Raw genomic sequence first — 19,765 nt, 5'->3', positions numbered from 1 at the left:
TTTAAGAAAAAAAAACAAAAAAACTAAACTCAAAGGAGGAAAAAGCCTGCATAATGACTACTGCAATTTATAAAAACATTTGGAAGACAATAAGGGTCAGCATCAAATTTTCAGTTTCCCCACTGTCAAGTCATCTTATGTCTAAATTTGGGGTTGGCTAACTGCAGCCCCAAATTGAATCTGGCCGGCTGCCTATCTTTGTAATTAAAACACACATTTGTAAATAAAATAAATATTTGTTTATTGAACACAGCCATCCCCAATCGTTCTAGTTTAGTCTACGGCTGCTTTCCTGCTACAATGGCAGAGCTGACTAGTTGTGACAGAGACAATATGGTGCACAAAACCTAAAATATTTATTTTCTGGTCCTGTACAGAAAAAGTTTGCAGACCCCTGGTCTAAATTATATAATGGCAAAAAAATAATTAGCCTGTTCATTTCAGCCCTATTTAAGCTTTATTATAAACTCTACCCAATTTAAGTTCTCTTCCTTTGTAATTAGTGTCACTTAGTAAGTGCTAATGAGTATTTGAGTTTCCACAAATATGTTCACATTTCAGTTATTTTCCATAGAGTTGGTCTTACTTTACCTGCCCAGCAAATTACCCTTCACACTATTACTCCAAACAAAATCCTAATTAAGGCACATTTGCAATTATCTCCATACATTCTTATCCTTCAATTGAATACAATCTACAAAGATGTAGGCAAGCAAAGCTAACACAGAGATTATAGCTGCTATGACTAAATAATTCCTAATAACCTATTCACACTAAAACATCTCAGTCTAAGTACCATTTAAGACCATCAGTGTCACCAAACTGCTCATTAGAAATGCAAACTCACAGGCCACATTCCAGACCTACCAGGTGATTTTTATGCACATCAAAAGTTTGAAAACTGCACTAAAATGGATTTTATATTTCTTACCTTGAGGGTGAAAAGGCTGATTCGGCCAGGCAGTTTATAAAATAGCCCCTCTCCTCCTCTTGAATTGGAATGTAGCATGGCATTGAGGCACGCAAGAGGGGATGTCCCACTGTAAAACACAAAAGGATGGATGAGGGTCATACAAATTCATATGCCTACGTAATTACTCAAAGACTTAATTGCTCCCACTCATTCTTAAATTGAGAAGTGGAGCAAAAAATACACAAAGATCCCATGACAATTCCACAGTGAAAACAGTAAAAAAAAAGTAACCAAATGAAATTCTCATAAATCACACTCAGAGAGCTCTGGGATAAGAGATGTTATGTGATACCTAAAATCCATACCTAACATTTCTTTAGTGACAATATGAACCAAATTCCTAAGGGGAAAAAAAAAAAAAAAAAACCCACAATTTATTCGTTATATTTTAATAAGTTTTTAAATAAAATTTTACTATTAAAAACCAAACTGAGAGCTTCCTAGCATCAACATTTCAACCTATATATCATGCTCAGAAACTGCCATGTAACATTATCATCACAAACATCACAGAATCAATGGAGCTGTCCCACTAAAATAAGCACACTTTTTTTTCGGTTAAATATTTTCTAATAAGCACACAAAAAGAACAGTATTTCATTTGCTTTTTCTCTGTTGGGAAGGGGAGAGGAAAAGTTTTATTCTATATCTACCCAGGAACAGTCATTTAAATTTGAATGCAAAAAGTCAAGTGGATTTAATACCCAGTAACGCTTAAACATTAAAAAGTTGGCATATTGGTTGTTCCACAGTCTCTGCCGCAATAGTAGGTCAAAAAACAGTGACAACTCAGTAGGATAGCAGCCACTTATTGAGTCATAAAATATAAAAGCTGTCAAAAATATAGACAAATGCCCATTATTTGTATTAACTGAGTTTGGCACTAGCATGTTAGTGGTAGAATTCACCTGTGCACCTTCTCTTCTCCCTCCCCAGCATGTTAAAAAATATATACAAACCATAAGTAAAGCCACTTAGCACTTTTCAGAACTTAGAGGCTCTAACTTATGCAGTGTGTTAAAAATAAATTTTGAGTCTAAAAAAGTCATTTAAAAAAAAAAAAGATTACTTATTCTGCCTTGGAATACACTGAATCCTAAAAAAATTTTCACCAAGATCCAATCTCTAAAAGAAATCTTGTACAGAATCTGGAGTATCAAGTGGGTGTGCTAGCATCTCCTCTACAAAGGAGACCAGCATGCCGGCAGAGTCCTTCTGTGACTCCTACACACTATACCACTGTCTACAAATTACAGAGATGCTCACTCATCACGAGACACCATGATTGCTTCATAATTCCTATAAGACCAAGAAGCAGAAACAAGTTAAGGTTCTCAGTTCCATTCGTCCCAAAGGGACTAATTTACCTTCTATAGGCATAGTGGTCCAACATCAGTGCAGACAGCAGCATGATATGAAATAGCCCATAAAAACAAAAATAAAGCACAATTATAACACTGCACAGTGAACAGGTACCAGTTAAGTGAATGTGATCTAGACAATCCTAATCTTCCCTCCCCACAAAACATCAACTTCAGAATGTTTGAACTGACAATTGGAAATTGAGGACCTTTGGACCCTAAAAGGTCAATTCAAGCAGCTAAAGCTTGACCAGCAAAAATATATGCTACTTCTTCTGAGTCCCAGGAAGGGACCATGTTGTGCTCTCCTCATTTCTCATTTAAATTAAAAAAAAAAAAAAAAAAAACTGGGGTGAGGAGAGAGAAGGATTAAGGACAGTTACTAGTTTTCACACCTGTAAGTTGTTTCTATGTTTCTAACTTGCTGCTTCTCTAGGAAAACTAACATCATAAGACAATAAAGGTTGCCCCAAAATTTAGCACATTCATATTATGAATGGCTAGAATCAAGGGTGAGGGGAGAAGCTAGTGGATTTTATGTCGGTGAGACCATTCCCTTCTTTATCCTAAAAGAAAGGACGTCAAAGGTACAACATAGAGAGAAGAGTAGTTTTAGGCACATTAGAGCCTATCAGGCTCTGTCCCTTCTTTATTACTGAAACTTCCAAAACAAAGTACAAGAGAAAATGTGCCCTGACTTCTTACATGAAAAACAAGCTCTATGCCAAGATTTAAGGGAGAGCATGAATGCAGAAAGCTGCTGCTCCTCATTCGTGATGAACATTCATCACACCTGCTCTCCACTCAGAGGACACACAACCCAGCAGATGGAAAGTTCAACACCACCACCACACACACAACACTGATATATACACAGGTGGACTTACTCATATCACTGCACAACTACGGAAAGACACATGTCCTATGAAACCCTCATGTTAAGCAACAAGAGCAATACAAACCTCATTTCCTTTAGTCCTTCTGCCTCTATGACCTGCAGAATCTGTTTTGGTGTCATTGGAGCATCCGAGTAGTTTTCTAATACCTGAAGAAATATAAATGTCCTGATTTCAGTGTGCAGTTTCCATTTATATCCATCAATCTGTATCATGGGCTACAGTTCTGCCATGAGGTACTGCTAGTGACAATTTAGTTTTTCTACAGCTAAAATTACTTCAGAAACCAAATTACACATATATCCAGTTACTTAAAGTTACTGCAATTAGCTGAATGAAATGTTCTAATTCTCAATACTAAGGACAAGGATCTTCTTAGCATACATGTTATGGTATGCAAGACCTTCACAACCCTGGTTGCTGCTTAACTTAATGCTGTTAATATGGCTAAAATACAGAATACATAGTGCTGCACAATAATTTATGAGACAGAAATGCATTCAGGTTTTCTTTCCCGAGGAAGTTTGATTAGTACCCTTATTTTTAAATGGTGCTTTTTGCCACTGTGTTGTGAAATTCTGGTGTTAACTGTCACAGTACATCTTGCCATTTGGCAACACGATGCTATGATTCTGTGTGACTGGTGCAAGCAAAACAATGAGAAATGGAATTTCCTCTTGATGTTAGCATTATCTATAAGTCATGGGAGTATTTTTTTAGTGAGCAACCACAGCTCTCTCGCTTTAAGAAGTTGGGTTGTTTTAGAAATGTTATTCTTCTAAGGGAGGAAAAAAGGCAGGCTGTCAATATCTTTGTACTTTACCTGTGCAGCTGCTGAGGTTATTCCAAACCAAGCTAACATCTCTCAGTCACTTAACAACCATAGCAACCAAGTACTGCTGTCACAAATAAAATGTAAAGTAAGAAGTCTGACAGGAGTGCTGTGGAAGGTGCTCTCTGTGGAAGAACATAAGTTCTTAGCGCTAAAGGAAGTCAAGGTTTGTACAAGTAGGGGCTAAAATAAAACCCCCATTTCTCATAGTCCCATTCTTAGCCTCTTTTTTTAAAGTCTTTCTTTTTTCTTTGGGTTTTTTGTTTGTTTGTCTTGTTTTGTTTCAACTGCTACCTAATTCTGATAACTCCCAAATCTCTACCTTTAGCCCTGACTTCTCCCCAAGCTTCAGATTCAAATATTCAGTTCTGTACTGGATGTACCCCCTTGATCATCTACTTCAATTCATCTCTACTCTAATTTACCTCCCCTCCAGACCCACTCTTCTTCCTATATTCCCTCCCTTTGTTGGCAGCCTGTCTAATTTACCTGATTCAGAAATGCAGGCAACATCCTTCACTCTAACCGGTCCCCCAGGCCTCAAACCCAGTCTCTTACCTGACCCTTCACTGATATCCCTGCATCCAGTCCTGCTTTCCTCAAATCCATTCTTACTCTGCTGTCATCCTTCTTTCAACAAATGAGCAGAACACCTACTTTGTGCCAGGCACAACTGCAGGAATTCATAGTAAAAACACCAAATCCCCACTCTAACAGAATTTACGGGCTATAGCCTGAGGTCAACCCAACAAAGCAAACCTTCCTTCATCACTTTCCTACTTTAAACTCCTTCAATAGCTCACTAATCACACACAGCAAAATCTGAAGCTTCCAGAGTCCACCGGACCACTGGTAAAGCACAGACTTTAGAACCAGACAGGTTCAGTTTCTCGGTCATTAGTATTTGGTGCATATGCTCATAATATAATTTTTAATAATTTTACTGTTTTCTAAATGCAAGTGATTACCATTAAATTACCTTTTAAAATTTAGAGGGAAAAAATAAAGAAAGGAACCAGACAAGCCTGGATTGAAATACTGGATTAAATACCTCCAAGTCTGGTCTCTGCCTGTCTCTAACCCGATAGCCACACTGACACTCCACAACTTCATGTTCCAATAACTACTCATAATTCTACCCAATTCCCATTTGGCAGATATTCTCTCTCTCTCTCCCTGCTCTATTTATTGTCACCAGCTCCTGCTTATGCCTTCTGTGATGGGCCTAACTCCTACTTACCCACCAAGATTCAGCTCAGAAAGCACCTTCCTCCAGGAAGCCTTCCCTGACCTCTGCCAAGCAGAGTTAAATGTCTCTCTTCAGTGTCCCCATTGTTCCACAACACATATAATTATCTTCCAAACCAGAACTTGAGAGTGAAAGGAAAGAATTATTCATAATTATGCCTGAAGAACAGGCAGGAACCAGTGTTTACACACCTATGATAACACTTATCATGCCTGTAATAAAATTCTGTTCATGCATCAGGACCCTCCCCATCCCCAGGAGACCATAAACTCCTCAGCTGCAAACAAGCCATCTTTGTAGCCCAGGAATGTAACTAAGTGTTAAGGTAGGCAATGTGGACTTAAACAAACCTACAATAAACCCTGATACAAGCTACTAATGTTCAGTGCCACAAGATATCATTTCTTTGATACTAATTAAGTGTGAGCTGAGCGAGCAAATTTTTGTAGAATTTTCTTTTTTTTAAGAAGCATGACTGAAAAATTAGCTATCAATTATTTACACAGCAGTCAGGAAGAGGCTGAGAAACTAAGGCAGAGGAAACAAAATCTCTAAAAGAAAGTTACATCAAAAGATACAAAGTATTCACTTTTATTAAAACTGTATATGCCTCCAGCTTTTAGTATAAGAACAATTCAGCAGTGTTCTATTCCTAGGCTCTTTCTAGACTGTACATTTTTGAAAAAGAAAGAAAAACTATCTCTTCTCCTACTTCAAAGAGAGAAAAATGTTTGATGTAAGAATGGTCAGTCATGAATCAAAGTGAAAGCTAAAGCATGCAATGTAGACTTTCTCAAAGCCAGGGAGAATCCAGTTAAGGGTACTCAATTTAAAGGGAAATCCCCCTGGCTATTTCTCTCCCAAACAAATTGTTCATAAAGAGCAGGAGGACTTATACCCATCCAGCCACTTAAAGTCTACTTCTTACATCTAGAAAAGACAATGCTACAAAATCTTTGGAAGAAGAGTATCTACTTCTCAGCAACAAAATTAATATCAGCAAAAATCAATTTCCTGAGATATATTACTCTACTGAAATACTCCAGAATTCTCTTCCCTCTACCAAAACAGTTTTTAAAAGGATTCCCAGTATCACTCAGCATAGTGAGTGAAGTCGGAAGCAATGTGAAACTGTCCCCAAGGAATATGATTGCCACTGCAAGCATTCCAAATTCACCTGTCCAAGGAGTAGTCAGAATAGCGATGGTTATTCCGTGATCTAGTCAACTACCCTACCATTACAGCTCACTCCTAGTCAAGTTTCTGTCCAGTGTAGCTCTCATAAACTCTCCTGCGCTCAGTGTTGCAGAAATTTTTTTAAACAGGAAGAGGACTCTAAAAAGCACCCTACCAACCAGTCCCATTCAAAGGGGCAGAAAAGTCTAAAACAAAAAACACATAAAAGATATGCAAAATTACACACCACATTCCCCCAAGTCCTCTTCCATATGCATAACTGTACCACAAAGTAATTCCTATTCATATTACTATTTTTAATGAAAAGCCACAGAAGAAAAAGAGAAATAACTTACTTGGATAATCTGGCTTGAAGTTGAGCCAATGACAAAACAGAAATATTAACTTCCATACTGGAGACAGTGGACCCAATTTCTAAAGCCTTTCAACCATTAAGAGCCAAAAGAGCTTTGAGACAAACAGACTTTAGAATTCTGTCTGTACATAAATAACACAGGATTTAAAGGTACTTCCACCTACCTCTAGCCAGTAAAACTCTGGCAAGCAAATTTCCTTTGGGTGCCCAGAGTCATAAACACCTGCATAACAGGAACTCAGGAGAATCTCAATGAAAACCCAAGACTCAACCTCCAGGAGACAGAGAGCACATCCTTCTGGCTGTCTTCTACCCCCCCGTCAGGCCTAAATGTTTCCAGGTGAAGCAACATAGGACAAATCCTGAAATTTGTAAGAGATCCTAAAACTAGCCAAAGCTTCCAATTTTGACTGAATCAGAAAAAGTTATTTAGGAGCTTCAAAAATCTTCAAATTTTCATCCACTGCTTCACTTGACTTGTAAAAAAAATTTTTTTTAATTAAAATCTTCAAATTCCACATGCCAAACCAAAGCAAATAAACTGAAGCACAAAACTTCAGCATGCTAAGAACTGGTATTTCTGTTCCCTGGGCAGCAAATGCCCAGGGAAGATGATCAGGAACACCACTGATAATTCTCCTGTGGCCCAAACACCTTCAGTTCTTGTAATCAATAACTGAGTTTTACAAACTCCGGGAAAGAAAAAGGTATATTCTACCAAGTGCGCCACAGGCTCGGCCCTTTTTTGTTTGTTTGTTTTTGGTTTTTTTGGTTTTTTTTGTCGTTTTTTCGTGACCGGCACTCAGCCATTGAGTGCACAGAAAAAGGTATATTCTAGATTTGTATCAACCTCCAACACATACTCATCTTTTATTGCACAACACCTTTGAGACAGAAAACTCACTTCCCAATAAGATGAAAAATTAAAAAGTTGAGGTCCATTCATCATAAAAAGTGAATACCAATTACCTATAATCTACAGCGTGTCAAGAGGCTATGTGCACACTATGTCACTGTGACAGTTCTGAGGAAGTGACATCTCTGGGAGAAGTATAACTTGTTACTATTACCATCAGCAAGATTTTATAAGGACATGTCTCAAAGTGTCTTAGCTTTATGGGTACAAATCCAAATGGAAGATATTTCACTTACAAGTCTTCTGACGCTTTTAAAACAGAAAATTCACAGCCCCCCTCACCAGGCGGCTTCAAACACTCAAATTACTCCCCGTTTTTCTAAATCCTCAGTGAACAGTATCTTCAAACAGAGACACTCTTTGTCCAACATACATTCTTTGCAAAGTGTATCCAGTTCTCTGCCAAGTGTCTATCTTCAGTCTAACTTATAAAGCAAAACACCCTAGTCAGCGTTTCTCAAAGTGTAGTCGGAGCCATCTGCATTAGAGTCACCTGGGAAGCTGGTTAAAATGTAGATTCTCAGGCTTTATCCCAGAATCTCAGACTCAATAGGTCTTAAGTAGGGCCCTAGGACAAGCATTTCTAACAATCTCCCCAGGTGTCCCCCCACAGGACACTAAAGTTTGAGAACCACTTGCTCAGGGTTCAAGCTGAGAGTAAGCACTTGATTCCCTCCCCACACCTGGTTTAGATTGGAAAAGCTCAAAGTGCCACTCGCGTCCTTGAAATTGGGGGCGCTTTCCCACCCCCGGAATCAAACACACCACCACATTACCCACCAGGAAGGGAGGGAGGAGCTTCAGACCCTTCCCGGAAACTTAACTCCCCCGGGTGAATAAACGAAGCTTCCCCAGACCCCCAGAAGCTGCCAAATAGTGGGGGAGGGGAAGCTGGGGCCCCGCCGCCCGGAGGGGGAGGAGCCGGCCTGCCAGCTCGCCCCTCCGCAGGAATTTAGGGGGGCCGTGCAGAAAAAGGCGCCACATCCCATCCCGGCGGGGGATCTCTCCCCACCCAACGCCTTGGGGGGTTGTCCCATTCCTGGAGAAGGTGGCCCCGCCCCCTCCTGCGGTGGGCAGTGCTTCATTCCTCCCCCTCCCGGTAGGGGTGCGCGGCGAGCCCACCCCCCATGCCCCCCCACTGAGCCCCCTTTGGCGGCCTGCCTCACCAGGCGCGCGGCCTCGGCCCACGTGCGCTCCTTCTTCCTCTTCTGTTTGTCCTTCATCCTCCTCCTCCCCGGCGGCGGCGGCTCCACGCGGGACCTCCGGGTGGGGCGGGCTGGGGCGACGGCGCGGGACTGGGGCGGCGGCGCCGGCGGCGGGGTGCGCGTGGCGGCGGCGGCGCGCGAGGTCTCGGGTGCGGCCGGGGAGAGGGGGCGGGCGCGCGGGGACCGGCTGGCGCGAGGGCGGAGGTGGGGGAGGGGCAGCGGCGGCTCCACGCGCCCGCGCTGCGTCAGTCACCCACGGCGGCGGCGGCAGCGGCGGCAGCCCCGCGATCGCTAAGGAATGCGGCTCTGCATAACCACAGGGTCAGAGGTCACGGCTCCGGCCTCCGCTTTCCCGCTCAGCTGAGGGACCGAGACACGACTGGCGGTGGGGCGGGATAGCGAGACGAGACGCGGCTTTCTCTTCGGCGCCCGGTATGTGCGTGTCTGCCGTGGGTGTGTGTGAGTGTGTGTGAAGAGTGAGGAGGGGGAGTGTGGGGTTTTTTTTTTGAACAAAAACAAACCGAAAGGGCGGCTGGGAGTCGTAGTCCCGGCTGCCTCTCTGGCCTCACCCGCTCCGGAAGAATATGGCTGCGGGAAGCCCTTGGACCACACTTCCCGGCGTGCTCTGCGGCCACCTTTCGCCCTCCTCCTTCCGGCTGCCGCCTTGCGCAGAGCTCGGTGAGGAAGGGGAACGAACAGTCGTTCGGGGAAGGGACTGGGCGGAGTCTCGCGAGGTGCGGGAACTGGCTGGGGGCCTGAGGGATTCTGGGAAGCGATGCTGGGAAGGGGCGGTGGCTGGGCTCCCCAAGCCACGCTTAACCCTTTCGGTCCTTCTTGCCTCGGGCCGCCGGGCGGGTGAGAGTGAGGATCGAGAATTGGTAGCTCGACTCCCAGGTTCTATGTTGTGCCTTTTCCCGCCTAAGCGGTTTTCACCTACACTTCTCGTAGGTGACGAGAGGCAGGACTTTCCCTTTTGGTCTGCCTCTGAATGACTCACTGCCGCATAATAATGAGACAAAAAAACATTCATACCAGTAAAACGGTTATTCAACGATTGACGGACCTAGACGCTTCCCTATTTCCTCCTATGCTTTAATGCCGCTATGTATTTGCAGCGGCTGCACCTGCAGCCTAGAGCACTCTTACCACTTGGTGAACCTGGTGATATGGTGACGGGTAAAGAACTTGGTTGGGTTTTGAGTCCATACTGACGAGAATATACTCGAATGTATTTTTAAAGGCAGTACCCTGGAGAGAGCTCAGGCCTTAGAGTCAGACGGATCTAGACCGGAATCCTGGCCCAGTCACTCCCTGGGTGTCGGCTCACCGCCTCTGAGTGTCAGTGTTCTGATCTACATTAGTCTGATATCTCACAGCACTCGGCACTATTGGGATTAAAATTAACATAAAACACCCGGCAATTGGTGGATGGTGTAAAGGGAACGGGGCCTGACATTATTAGGTCCATTTGATTTGGCTCCTGGCATAGAGCAAATGTTTAGTAAATGGTAGCTGTTATTACCAGCCGAGAGACAATGGGCCATGTACTTAGCCTTTCTGAGCTTCCGTTTCAGAATCTTCTTTAAATGAAGTTAGAGTACCCAGCACATAGGTTTTCTGTGCCTATTTGTTGAATCAATGTCCAGAAACATTTCTAGAATCAGTCCCGAACTGAATTAATGGCCAGCTCCTAAAAGCTATGAAAGCAGGGTCAGTGGCCACATTTGAAAGATTTCCCTGGGTGCAGAAACACACCCACCGCTCCCTGGTGCTAGTGCATAGGAGACAGCCAGTGCTGATAGAAGACTTATCGCAGCCCAACCCCTAACACCAGAACACTTTCACGTCCAGTAAACAAAATCCTGCAAAGTGCATAGACTGCAAGAGGTGAAATAAGTCACGTTTTAAAAATCTCTCCCCTTCTAGCTTCACCAACACTCCTTCAAAAAATTGTTTGACTTAATTTTTTTTAATAAAGGATTTTTATAACTTTTTTTTCAATCTACAGCTGACATTTGACAGTCTTTTGGCTTGTTTCAAATATCTTCTTGAGTAGCTTCACAACCCCTCTGATCTCTAAGGAGTAACTAGAGAAGATTCACCCTAAAATTTGCCTGTTTAGTACAGGCACTGTGGTAGGCCCCAAACTGTCAAAGCCCTTGTCCCTGGAACCTGTAAATATATTACATTACATAGCAAAAAGGACTCTGCAGGTGGAATTAAGGACCTTAAAATATGAGATTATCCTGGATTATTTTGGAGGGCCCAGTGTAATCACATGGACCCTTAAAAGCAGAAAAGAAAGGCAGAAGAGATGTTTTGGAGAAATGAGACAGAAGAATTAGATTCAAAGTTTGAGAAGAATTCAACCACTGTCTTTGGTTTTGAAGGTGGCCACAAGCCAGGGAAGGTAGGCAGCCTCTAGAAGCTGAGAACAAGCTCTGTTAATAGCCAGCAAGGAAACAGGGATCTCAGTGCTACAACCTCATGGAACTGAATTCTAACAACCTGAATGAGCTTGGAAGCAGATTCTCCCCCAAGAGGCTTCAGAAAGGAATTTAGACACCTTGATTTCAGCATTGTCAGACTGAAAACAGAGAACCAGCTGAGCCACACTGTCCAGACATCTGGCTCCCAGGAAGTATGAGATATAAATGAATGTTTTAAGCCACTAAATTTGTGGTAACTTCTTACAGCAGCAAAAAAAAAAGCTAATACAAGCACTGTGGAAACGCCTTTATTTTAGCAAACACTGCCTGACTCTCACAGTTGTTGTGTCAAGCTATGGAGGAATCCAGATGTGAATATTTCAAAGCCTCTGCCCTTGCAGAATCAAACAGAAACTAATGACAACATCATAGTTAAGTGTGAAAAGAGAGTATGTTCAGAGGACTGTACAAGATATGAGTGTACTTCAAGAAACTTGTGGAAAAATAGAATTAAGTGATAATACAAATCTTTCCATGAACTTTTTGAAGACCACTCGTATAGGTTGGAATGTTGGCTTTAGTCATTAAACTTTAAGTAGCTGTGGTTTTGTTTTTATTGGTTTAGTTCATAAGACTCCTGAGTTTATTCTCTTGTCAGAAGCACCAAAAAATAAACCTATACATTTTTTGGTGTGTGTGTTTCTGTTTTTATCACAGTGCTTTTTAAAAAAACATACTTCAGATAGGAGCAAAAGACTTAATATTGCTCATCAGTGTTTCACAGCACCTTCATTACAAATTATCTTCTGAAGTCAACACAAGTGCCAGACAGCAGTGTAAGATAAACAGGACTGATACTCAGCCCTGCCCAGTTTGGAGATGAGTCACTGTTTTCAAACTGCATGGTTGTGAGCAAAGCACACATTCAAGAATCCAACTTACAAACAGGCCACCAGCAGACACCCAGGAATTCCCAAGAGGACATATAAAACCCCTGAGCCTCACTATGAGACAATATATTATCATTGGCTCTATATTTCAGCAGGCCTGGGTTTGAATCTCTTCACAGTCTTTCTGCAGCTTTGTGGCCCATGGGCAAGTAATGAAACTGCTCATTGACTTAGTGCCATCATTTGGACAACAGGATACGTAGCCAATTTAAAGGGTAGAATTGGGATTAAATGGGATCTCTGTAAAGCACCATGGCACACAGTACACACTCACTAAATGCCAGCTCTCTGCCTCCTTAGTTTTAGTGCCTAAAATGTAAAAAGTGCCTCACCTTTATACTTTAGTGAACCAAGCCCTGGAACAGGGTTTATCCCTCTAATGAATGTTCTCTGTCCATAACTCTAACCCCATTCTCATATGAAGTTGAAGTTCAGAGAGGTCAAATTACCTTCCCCCCAGGTCCCAGGTGATTAAATGAGAGCAAATGTGCTAAACTTCCAGCACAGTAGATGATCAAACAAATGTGTACCTCTCCTGGTCCCTCCCACATTTCACTTCTTTGTATGACTTTTGGTTTAGTGACTGTGCTCATGCTAGCCTCTACTTGGTTCATCATTTCCCTAACATCTGTCACAGTACTAGCACATGGTAGGCACCCAATCTGTTGAATGAATGACTATATCAACAATTACTTTATTGCGGAAAATCTCTGAGGACAAATTTCCCATTCAACGAGCCCAAAATAGTAGTTGGATCCTGCTCAGGCAGAATTGGGAAAGACTAAAACATAAATGCAAGTTGTAAAGATGCTCAGGGATAGAAACTTCATGACCTCACTATTATTGTTAAGTCACAGAATCTGTTCACATGATGGGCAGCCCTAATTCATAGCTCATCTGCCATTCATCATCATTTAAATCCTGCTGTTTTTCAGTCTCCCATGAGGCTGGAAAAGGTATTTCAAATTACCAAATTGTTGGGCCGAGCCCATGGCGCACTCGGGAGAGTGCAGCACTGGGAGCGCAGAGACACTCCCGCCGCGGGTTCGGATCCTATATAGGAATGGCCGGTGCACTCACTGGCTGAGTGCCGGTCACAAAAAGGACAAAAAAAAAATAAAAAAACAAATTACCAAATTGTTAATAGTGGTTACCTCTAGGTTGTAAGACTACGAGTGATTTTGGTTTTCTTTTTTTTTTTTCTACAAAGTATTACATATTTTAATTGAAAAAAGTTATTTTTCATGTTAACCACAAAACACAGGGCATTCAGATTAAGGTGGCAAATAAGGTAATATATTTTTTCTTCTTTACACTTTCCTGTATCTTCCAATCTAGAACAAGTATGTGCTATGTTTATGATGGAAAAATAAAAATTTCAATGCAATATAGCGCAACAATGTGAGAACACCTTTAGTAATAAATTCCTGCTCTCATTTTGCTTGAAAAGATTTGTGGGGGATGGCTGATTAGCTTAGTTGGTTAGACTGCGGTGTTGATAAGACTAAGGTCAAAGGTTCAGGTCCCCAGCCACCAAGAAAAAAAAAAATTTGTGGGACCCCTTAGAATGTCCTCAAAGGATGACCTGAGTTAGTTTTTACCAAAAGTATGGAAAATGACAGCTCCTTACTCCATTCTTTAAGATTTGGTGGAAATTTCAAGACCTCACTGAGGAGCCCTTCCCAATTTTTAATCTCTCTTGATGCCAGACAGATGTACTCAAATCTATTACCAATCCTTCTAACCTCAATTTAAGCCATTTCCTCTATTCATTCCTCTGCAAAGAAGGAAAAGAACCTTTAAAGTGTATTTTAGGGGGCTGGCCACATGGTAAGGGATTCAGATCCCCTTATGGGCCAGCCACCCCAAAAATACATAAATAAATAAAGTGCATTTTGGGCCGGCCCGTGGCTCACTCGGGAGAGTGCGGTGCTGATAACACCAAGGCTCCGGGTTCAGATCCCATATATGGATGGCCGGTTCACTCACTGGCTGAGCGTGGTGCTGACAACACCAAGTCAAGGGTTAAGATCTCCTTACCAGTCATCTTTTAAAAAAAATAAAAATAAAAATAAATAAAAATAAAAATAAAGTGCATTTTAACACCAAAATTCTAACAGTAGTGGTGCTAAAGTGATGAGATTGGTGAATGGCTGTTGCTTCATTTTCAGTATTTTATAATGAAGACATTAACTTACTACCCCACTCCGAATGGCTTTTCTTCCTCTTCTTTTTCAATGATTTCTAATGTCCAAATGTGAAATTGAGGGGTTATATAAATTGCTTTTTGCAGGCCTTAACTCCTGAATATCACAACCAGCATGTGAGGGGAGTGAGAAAACTGAGAGGGCCAGTAAAGTGAAGGAACTTTCCCAAGATCACAATATTAGCTGTTGCTGGACTCAACATTTAAATCCCAAACCCCTCATTCCCAATGTTTTCTACGGTACTATGGTAGCCAGCCTCCAAAATGGCCCCCAGTGATTCCCTCCTCCTGACATTCAAATCCTTTTTAACCCCTCCTACTTTGAATCAGGCTGAACTGTGTGACCAATAGGATATTGTGGAAATGACCATGTGTGGCTTCTGGGGCTAGGTCAGAAAAGACATTACAAATCTGCCTTGTTCTCTTGGATCACACACTCCGGGGGAAGCCAGTCACCATGTTATGAGGACACTCAAGTAGTCTTACAGAAAGGTCCACATGACAGTAGCCCCAGTCAAGCTTTCAAATGACTTCAGCTTTAGCCAACATCTTAACTGCAACCTCATGAAAGACCCAGAGCCAGAATCACCCACATAAGCTGGATTCCAGACCCACAAAAACTGTGTGAGATAATAAATGTTTATTGTTTTGGGGGGGGGGGGTTGTGTGTGACCGGTAAGGGGATTGGAACCCTTGGCTTGGTGTTGCCCGCACTGCGCTCAGCCAGTGAGCGCACCGGCCATCCTTATATAGGATCCGAACCTGCGGCCTCGGCACTCCTAGCGCAGCTGCGCTCCCAGCGCCGCACTCTTCCGAGTGAGCCACGGGTTCGGCCCAATGTTTATTGTTTTAAATCACTAAGTTTTGAGGTAATTTGTTACACAGCAATTGATGACTAATAAAGACATAATGCCTCCCCTTCTGGGTGGTTCTTACATTTTGTGAAATCTGTTAAAAAGCAATGGGGGGCTGGCCACTTAGCTCAGTTGGTTAGAGCACGGTGCTGATAACACCACGGTCCAAGGTTCAATCCCTGTACAAGCCAGCCATCAAAAAAATTAAAATAAAAAATAAACTTTAAAAAAAGCAATGGGAACTGGCTGGTTAGCTCAGTTGGTTAGAGTGTGGTACTGATAAGACCAAGGTCCAATGTTTGATCTCTGTATCGGCCAGCCACCAAAAACAAACAAAAAAAGCAATGGACCCTCTTTCCAGAAAAACTTTACTTATACCTATTTAGGTAAAATTCTGTCTAATGTTCCAGGGTGTTCCCAGGCCCTCTGAAGCCAATTCATAGTAAAAGTAGTGACAGTAGTAGTAGTAGCTGTATTCCCTTTTTCTCTGAGGCCCACAGAAATAAAACCACTTGTCCCAGTTCATGGAGCTAATATATGCCAGAGCCAGGATTCAAACCCAACTAACCTCACTCTGCACATAGCTCACACTCTTTGCCACTCTTGCCTCCCTAGAGCCCTAGGTATAGACCACTGTTCTAAGCTAAGCAATCCTTACCCCTTCATCTTCCTTCTGCATTGTACCCCTTTAATAAGATAGGTTGCATTTCTCTGGCCCCATTTTAATTGCAATTCCTAAGTGACCCATTGTGTGTTAGGTCCCACCAAGGACACAAAGACAAGGTCACTAACTCTGATGGTCCTTGGTCTAATGGTATAGAGATGGAAACAAATAATTGTACACATTATTAAGACCTACAATTTTAGATCCTTTTGGACAGGAAGCAGGAACAAACTCTGAGAGGACAGACTTCACAAAGGAGGTGATACTTTAGCTGGGCCTTGAAAGCCCAAAAGAAAGAGGAATGGCTCAGGGGAATTCTGGGTAGAAGCGACAGTGAATATGATGGGGGGTGGCCTCAATGTGTGTGTGAAAGTGCATGAGTGTCCACATGGGGAGGGGCAGCAGTCCAGGGGAGCAGGAGCAGGAGACAGAGCTGAATGGATTCATTCAAGCAGGACTGGGTGCTAAGGCTGGTCTGCAGTGGGGAAGGGAAAGCAAGATTGGGTTGCAAAGTCAGCCTTGATGCCTCCTTGAATGTTATTCCTTCAGCAAGGTTTTCTCTGATGCCATACACTCGTTAAGCCCTCCACACTTCCACAACACCCAATGCTTTCTTCAACATAAAGTGAGGACAAATAGTATCCACTCATGACATTGACGATGACTTTAATGTCTGCTCCAAATTAGCCCTTCAGCCAGATGAGGTCAGGAACTGCTAGCTTATTCACTGCTCTGCCCTCCATCTGGAGGAGGGGCTCCGCTATCCCAGAAAACAGCAGTAATACTCGTACACATGGGGCACCTTCTTCCATTGGCCGTGATAATTTCCTTCTGGGAGGTGAGCCCTGTGCTACAGAGTCCCTGCGTTACATGGATGAACTACAAGTGATAGCAAGCCAATGTATTAGGTGCCCTTGTAGATTGATGCCTGGGGTACTGTTAGAGCTGAACAAAGTGGATGTCTGAAATCTGACACTAAGTAGGGGAGAAATTATTTCCCAACTCAACAATTATACTTACTTTGGGTGCAAAATAAACATTCAAAAATGAATAACTTTCTTATGTACTACTAATAACCCCATTAGAAAATAATGGGAGATAAAGGACCCCATTCACAAGAGCAATAAAAAAAAATTGTACCATCAGAAAGTAAAGCTAACAAGGGCCGGCCCATGGCTCAGTTGGGAGAGTGTTGTGCTGATAACACCTAGGCCACAGGTTCTGATCCCTACATAGGGATGTCGGGTTAGCTCACTTGGGAGAGCATGGTGCTGACAACACCAAGTCAAGGGTTAAGATCCCCTTACCGGTCATCTTTTAAAAAAAGAAAAGAAAGTTAACATAAGGAGGCACCCACACCAGAGCAGGTAGGCGCCGCTGCAGGACCCCCAGCCCAGGCCAGTGCACACCGCCCAGAGAGTCCCAAGCCTCTCACCCACAGGCACTGAGGCAGCTGTGCCAAATTGGCAGTCCCAGCAGGATCCTAGCCAGATCTTAGGGTCGAACGAGTGTACCATGAAATCCCCTGCCACAATGACTAAACACCAAAGGAAAGATACCAGAAATATGAAAAATCAAGAAAGTACACTACCAAAGGGTAATAATAACTCTCAAGCACTAGATCCCATAGAACAGGAAGTCCTTGAAATGACTGACAAGGAATTTCGAGCGATAATTCTAAGGAAACTGACTACATAAACTGTGCAGGTCTTGGCTGGCCAGTTAGCTCAGCTGGTTACAACACAGCCTTATAACACTAAAGTCACAGGTTCTGATCCCCCTACCAGCCAACTGCCCCCCCCCCAAAAAAGTGCAGGTCTTACATGATGAGAACTATGAAACTCTACCGAGGAGCATTAAATCTTGGACCAATGGAGAACAGAGCTTGCCTTAGACTGAAAGATCCTATAACATGTGGATATTAATTATCTCAAAGTTAGCCTACCAAGTAAATGTCATCCCAATGAAGATCCCAGTGAGATTTTATTGTCAAAATGATCCTAAAATTCAACTGGAAAAATAGATGCATCATTTTCATAACAAAAAACCCTAACATTTACTGACCGCTTACCATGTGGCCCCATTTTCAAAACTTGCTATGCATCATCTCATCTCTTCACAAAAACGTCATGGGGTAGATACTGTTATTATTCACATCATACAGGTGAGGAAGCAGAGGTTCAGAGAGAAAAAAATAACTTGCTCAAAATCACACAGCTAGTAAGTGGCTGGCCTGGGATTAAAGCTCAGGCTGGCTGACCCCAAGCTTCATGAATTTAACCACTCTGCTCTACTGCCAAGAAAAGTTTGAAGAGGATTAATGAGCTGGGACTTGATCTACCAGATATTAAAATGCATTAGGTAGCTACAACAACTAAAACATTGTAATTTCAACAAAGGAACAGACAGACCTATTAAACAGAATAGAGTACAGAAACACAGCCAGGTGGAAAAGAAATTGTAGTGCATGATAAAGGTGACATTTCACATTGGTGGAGAAAATGAGGAAGTCAATAAACAGAACAGGACTAGCCACAGACTAGCCATTTGGAGAAAAATTAAGTTAGAGTTCCATCTCCCTCATTAAATCTAAATAAATTCCACCTAGATCAAAGATTTACATGTGATAAAAGAAACAATAAAAGTATTGGAAGAAAAAACAAGTATCTTCATAATCCTGGAATTAGACATCTTTCTAAGCATGATATGAAAGTAAAAGAAAAAAAAATTCATCAAGTAAATCAACAGATTTGACTGCATTAAACTAAAAATTCCCATGTGGCAACAAAATACCACACACAAGTTTAAAGACAAACGATAAAGTGGGGGAAGATGTCACATATATGACAAAAGGTTAAGATTCAAGAGTTTTTAAAGGCCAATAGGAAACACCTCAATAGGAAAATGGTTAAACAATGGCCTAAACAGGCTATTAACAAAAGAATAAATACAAATATAAATAAACTCTTAAAAAGATTTTCAACCTCATTAGAAATCTTGGAACTACAGATAAAAACAAAATTGAGGGCTGGCTGGTTAGCTCAGTTAGTTAGAATGTGGTGTTATAAACACCAAGGTCAAGGGCTAGGATCCCCATACCAGCCAGTCGCCACCCCCCCCAAAAAAAGTAATTTTTCAATAGATCAGACTGACAAAAAAAAAAAAAAAGAATTCAGTTTTAGCAAGGATATAGGGAAATGGGAGTAATTTACACACTGTTGGTGGGAATGCAAATTCATATAGCTTTTTTGGGAGGCAGTTTAGCAATATGTAACAAAGTTATACTTGCTCTGGGTATATCAGTATTTGAACACAGGTCTGGCTGACACAAGAAAATTATAATGGGAACACCTTTTGATCTAGCAATTCACTTATAGTGATTTATCCCAGGGAGGAAATTAAACAATGATCTATGTTCACGATTGTTAACATAGCATCGTATAAAATAGTAAAAATCTGGAAATGACTTCAATGACTATCAATAGTGTTAAATTTCTGGTACAATACAATACTAGGTTGCCATTAAAAATTATAATGTAAGTCTGTATTTATTAACTGGATATACAAGGGTACTTCAAAAAGTTCATAGAAAGATTCGTATTGTCTTTTAATTCTATTTTTCCATGAACTTTTTGAAGTACCCTAGCCTGTCCTCAACATATTGAGTGGAAACAGGAC

The 19,765-nt window shown here is 41.9% G+C and overlaps 1 protein-coding gene across 4 annotated transcripts in view; it reads right to left on the bottom strand.

Moving 5' to 3' along the window:
- Positions 1–9,087, bottom strand: part of ASXL1 (ASXL transcriptional regulator 1) — a 66,340-nt gene extending 57,253 nt beyond the window's left edge. For 3 of the 4 annotated variants that reach the window (XM_063100382.1, XM_063100388.1, XM_063100402.1), the window contains exons 1-3: positions 8,946–9,087; positions 3,297–3,379; positions 932–1,040 (exon numbers count right to left, since the gene is read on the bottom strand). In XM_063100382.1, coding sequence (XP_062956452.1) covers positions 932–1,040; positions 3,297–3,379; positions 8,946–9,002 — 249 coding nt within the window. In that variant the 5' untranslated portion in view covers positions 9,003–9,087. The remainder of the gene's footprint in view (positions 1–931; positions 1,041–3,296; positions 3,380–8,945) is intronic. The other variant, XM_063100394.1, reaches the window with a different exon arrangement.
- Between the last annotated feature and the right edge of the window lie 10,678 nt (positions 9,088–19,765).

Source organism: Cynocephalus volans, chromosome 1 (assembly GCF_027409185.1).
Source record: "Cynocephalus volans isolate mCynVol1 chromosome 1, mCynVol1.pri, whole genome shotgun sequence".
Classification (NCBI taxonomy): Eukaryota; Metazoa; Chordata; class Mammalia; order Dermoptera; family Cynocephalidae; genus Cynocephalus; species Cynocephalus volans.
Note: the sequence above shows the minus strand (reverse complement) of the source record. Positions and strands in the feature narration are given on the sequence as shown.